Raw genomic sequence first — 5,350 nt, forward strand, 5'->3', positions numbered from 1 at the left:
TATATATATATATATATATATATATATATATATATATAATAAAGATATGAATAATTGAGTTAATTATTGCTTTTTTTTTTTTTTTTTACAGATTAGCTTTATATATATGCAAACATATTTCCGGGAATGATGATCATGCTCGATTGTTACGACGCAATATAATTCGTTACTTACTTTTTTATCAAGTATATGAAAAATTATTTTAATCTCTTAAAAATTTCTAAAGAAAACTTATAATTTGAAAAAGAAGCAAACGAAAAAGTTTATTTTTTATTATTATAATGCAGAAAACAATGCAAATTTTCAAAGTGCTATAAATTTGAATAATTATATAAAATATTTCTTAATTCTCACAATACATCTTTCTTTTCTTAATTAATTATTTTCCAAACGTTACAAATTATTTTAATTAATAATTTTTAAAATGCTGTAAATTTATTTCGATAATAAATAACTAATTTGCTTTGTTCAGAAAGGATTTGAAATTCTTTTAAAAATTTCAGAGTTAAATTTTTGCAGCAATGCTTTCATTTTTTTTCAAAATTGAAATTTTACTTTTTAAATTTTTTTATTTTATAATTTAATTTCTATCGTATTCTATTGGATAAATTTATGATGTATAAATCCGATGAATTTTAATTTTGCGCCTTTATCTTAAGGTACTTGTATATCGTGATATCAGTGAAGTAATACGTCGAAGATTTCCTTCATTGGAAACATTGGTAACAGCCGGTAAAAACTTTTAATTATTTTGTAATTCATTTGTAAAATAATTCAATTAATTTTAATAATTTTAAATCAACTTATTATGGTATGCAAAATAATTTTATAATTGAAACGCTATGATGAAGCGAAAATGATCAAATAATTAAATAGCAATAAAATTTTTGCAAAATGATATTTTCCAAAATTCTTACTCCCAATTGTCTTTTATTCGTTAACTTTTTTAAAATATTAAAAAATCAAAAAATCATAAAAAATCAAAAAATCACATTTAAAATATTAATTGATTTAACAAATAATTAATTGTTTTTCGAAAAAAAAAGCAAAGAGATGTTTTTCCATTAATTAAATTAAATTTGGATAATGACAAAAATTGCTAAATTAATACAGATTAATAAATGAATAAATTATAAAATATGTAAATTAATAACTTTTGATTTTGTTAAACATTTTTCTTTTATTTTATAATTTTATTAAAATGAAATTATTATTATTATATTATTTTAAAAAAAAAATTTTTTTTCAGGTTATGTAACAGAAATTGAATTAATACAATTTAATGCGATTGTTTCAACAAATCGCAAATATTGGGTACCAATTCTTTGGGCAATGGGTTTAGCACGACGTGCACGACGTGAAAAACGTGTTGATAGTCCGCAAGCATTGCAAGATATTTTTGATGTAAAATTTTTGAAACAAAAAAAAAAATTGTTCTCAGAAAAAAAAAGATGAAAGATCAAAAAACGAGAAATAAATTTTTTATTTTTTAACAATTTATTTTAAATAAAATTTTTTAATTTTAGAAAATAAATTCATTTCGATCACAATTATCGAAATTAATTATTATGGATTGGGTACCAATACCATTGGTTTATTCACAAGTGATGTGTTTAACCGTTCGATTGTATTTTTTACTTGCATTAATGGGACATCAAAATATTGCACCATCATCTGATGTTAATTACATTGATACAGTTTGTCTTTTAATAAATTATTTCAAATAAATTATAAAATTTTTTGATTTCACATTAATTAAAGTCATCAATAAAAAATAAAATGTCATAATTTTAAATTAAAACAATAATAAATTATTTCATTTTGTGGGAATTACAGGTATGATTAACTGATTCATTTTAAAGTATAACTTTTTTTCTTTCCTTTTTAAAAAAAAGTGCCTTGAAATTTTATTCGAAATTATAAAATTTATAATTCTATCAGAAAAATTTTCAACAATGCTATAAATTTTCAAGGATCAGAAAAAAATTGAATGAAATATGCAAATCGATAAATATGCAATTTTATTTATAATAGCTTTATACTTTAATAATTAATCAATCATTTCAAATATTAAATTCTTGTGATGTACAAAATATCAAAACTATCAATCAGATTAATTTAAATTATAGATAGTAATAATTATTTACATTGATATATGATATTATCGTAATAATTACGACTACCGGATTAATGGAAAGTTGAACTTTAAAAGGTCAATTCTTTATTACTATCTTAAAAAATCGAATTAGCATAAATTTTGTTGAGATTAACACGCATATACCGTTCATATCAATGTGTCAGTTCATATTTTATATGGGTTGGATGAAAGTTGCTGAAGTTTTGATGAATCCATTTGGTGATGATGATGATGACCTGGAAATTAATTGGCTTATTGATCGTAATTTGCAGGTTTGCTTTAACAAACCTTCAGCATACCTAATATTTTAGATATATGTATGTCAATCTGATATATTCAGTTAATGTAATAATAATACAAACATATGAATTTTTACATTTTTTCGTTTGCATATTTGAATACTTTATGAATTTTTGCAAATTAATTTTCAATTTTTTTGATTTTTTTCCAAATTAAGTTTTTGATTCTTTTTGAAGTCTTTGATTCCTAAGTTTTTGATTCTTTTTTAAATTTGATTTTTTTTTTTGAAAAAAGGAAATGATGTTAATATTATAGATGATGTTCTGATATTAATCCATAGGTTGGTATGACAATAGTGGATCAAATATGGGAACCACCATTGATTAAGGATCAGTTCTGGATGTTGAAAACACCGGGACCAATGTATAGTGTTGATGCGGTTAATGAACGATACAATCCGCAAACTGGATCAGTTTCAAGCACTAACTAGTATTTTACACTTTTAAAGAATTGATTAAATCTAATTTAATTTTTAAACACATTTTTCTCTTTAAATTTATTCATCATTCATTTTTCTTAACTTATTTTCATATTTCCTTACATTTGTGAAAATATTTTAAAACTCTGTAAGATTTTTTAGCAATTTTTTGAAATTTTATTAAATGATTTTGTTAATTTTTTTAATTTTTCAATAATTCAATTAAAACTTTACCTTTTCTTTTTTTTCTAATTTGAAAAGTTTTTCATTTAATAGCTAGCAAACTTTGTAAGCTTTGAAATTTCAGCCGAAGAACAAGTACACAAATGATAATGAAGGAAATGCTAGATCTAAATTCGGATAGTGATTTACCAAGTAGTGAATATGATGGTGGAAGGTAAATTAATTTGTTAATTATTTTAATTATTTTAAATAACAAATAATAATTTATGTCAAAATTTCAAATGACAACAAATCACTTGTAATAATTGGCTTTTTTTTTTAATTTTATACAAACATAATATTAAAACGACTAGATTAAAATTTTATGGCTATCATAACAGGAGCCTAAGTTAATCTAATATTGTACGGGCTACTAAAATCCCTTGGCATGATTTAAATCTCAGTTAAATTATTGACTACAATTAACTTATACTAAAAATCCTCTCCGGCTTTATTTGAAATTTTCGTGAATATATATTTTAGCCTAGTTTAAAGTTGTCTAGAGTTATTCTCATAGTATGATGAAGCCTGAAATGGCAAAATTTTTCCATATTGCAAATGATAATAATATGTTAATTATGAGTAATTATTCATCAATTAATTATCTAAATTTTGTTTTACATATTAATTCTAGTTCACTTCTTTTTGCATTAATAATTATTCCTATAATTGATAAATAATTCTTGAAAAAAAAAGTATTATCATTCCATTTTCATATTGTTATCATTTCTTTTTTTCTTTTTACTGTGAATTTAGGAGAAATTCTGTATTAAGTACGACAGTAAGCGATATTCGTAATGCATTTAAACGACGGTTAACACGTCTTACATCACGTGTTGAATCTGCAACTGATGCTGAATCATCTGTATTAGATGAAACAAACATAAAAATACGTAAGATTTTAAAAAGTATTTTTAAGAAATACACCTTAACAATGAAATGAATGATAAGTAAAAAGTACTCTTACAATTTATTTATTTCATTAACGCTTATTAATAAATTTATATTTTGTTTTATAAAGAAAAAAACACTTTCATTTTATTTAGCAATTGGTGAACTAATGAACTTACAAATTTTAGAAGACCATATTTCATTGCCACAACAAGAACAACAACGACAACAACAACAACGACAACAACAACAACAACAACAACAACATGAACGTCATGAATTAAGTATACTTCATGAAGAGGATGAAAATCGAAAACATAGTTATGGACAGGATAGTAATACGAGACAATCACCAATGGTAAACGATCAAAGTGATAATAAAAGATTGCAAAAGAGATATTTAAAAAGGAAAGGACGAAAATTACGAAAAAGAATGAATGAAATTGAGAATGAAAAAATGCAAAAGGAAAAGGAAAATAATTCAATAAATTCAGAAGAAATTAGTTATGATGGTGATGATGAGGTGAGTATATGTTAGTGATTATTTCATATCATATCATATCATATCTCATCTTTTTTTATTCCAAAATTTTTAAATTTTATCATTAATTTTCAATAAAAATAGCAAGTGATTGAAAAAAAATGCATAGGCGTATCATTATCCGGAAAATATTAAATGATGCATTAGCATATATTTTAAAACAAATTTATTACAGCACATTAACATATTGTTTTCCGGAAAATTATCAATGCTACATTAGGGTATCGTTTTCCAGGAATTTTTTTATTGCACATTAACATGTTGCTTTCCGGAAAAGTTCAATGAATTTCTAGAGCATTGCTATTTGTTCAATAGCAAGGAGGAGTGACTGTTGTTTCGAAATATCAACAATTAAATCATTTACTGAATGAAACCGAAATTTTATGAATTATTTCATTTTATAAAAAAGCATTTTGAAAAGAAAAACAAAAAAAAAATACGGAAGAGAATATAAATAAAGCCGAGAATGAAGTTTTTGAAATGTTTGTGATTAGATTATGCATGTAATCATGGCATAACAGAATTAGAAAAAGTTTTAAAAAGTTGAAAAAATGTATCATATATTTATATATGAAAAATATTTGATACCTAAACTTCAATTTTAAAAATTGAAAAGACTTTCTAAAATGAAAATCAACTAATCAGGCTAAGTAATCAACTAAATAATTAATAACAAACTAAATAATTAATTAATTAATAATAATAATAATAATAATAATAATAATAATAATAATAATAATAATAATAATAATAATAATAATAATAATAATAATAATAATAATAATAATAATAATAATAATAATAATAATAATAATAATAATAATAATAATAATAATAATAA

The 5,350-nt window shown here is 22.1% G+C and overlaps 1 protein-coding gene across 1 annotated transcript in view; it reads left to right on the top strand.

The window, feature by feature from the left end:
- LOAG_12300 (hypothetical protein) overlaps window positions 1–4,506 on the top strand; it is a gene marked incomplete at both ends in the record, with an annotated part of 8,255 nt that extends 3,749 nt beyond the window's left edge. Inside the window, 9 exons of the mRNA XM_020448517.1 lie at window positions 92–185; window positions 660–732; window positions 1,250–1,404; window positions 1,527–1,697; window positions 2,266–2,409; window positions 2,718–2,866; window positions 3,163–3,252; window positions 3,834–3,970; window positions 4,157–4,506. Coding sequence (XP_020301346.1) covers window positions 92–185; window positions 660–732; window positions 1,250–1,404; window positions 1,527–1,697; window positions 2,266–2,409; window positions 2,718–2,866; window positions 3,163–3,252; window positions 3,834–3,970; window positions 4,157–4,506 — 1,363 coding nt within the window. The remainder of the gene's footprint in view (window positions 1–91; window positions 186–659; window positions 733–1,249; window positions 1,405–1,526; window positions 1,698–2,265; window positions 2,410–2,717; window positions 2,867–3,162; window positions 3,253–3,833; window positions 3,971–4,156) is intronic.
- Window positions 4,507–5,350: the final 844 nt, after the last annotated feature.

The sequence above is a fragment of the Loa loa genome (assembly GCF_000183805.2).
Source record: "Loa loa unplaced genomic scaffold supercont3.146, whole genome shotgun sequence".
In the NCBI taxonomy this organism is placed as follows: domain Eukaryota; kingdom Metazoa; phylum Nematoda; class Chromadorea; order Rhabditida; family Onchocercidae; genus Loa; species Loa loa.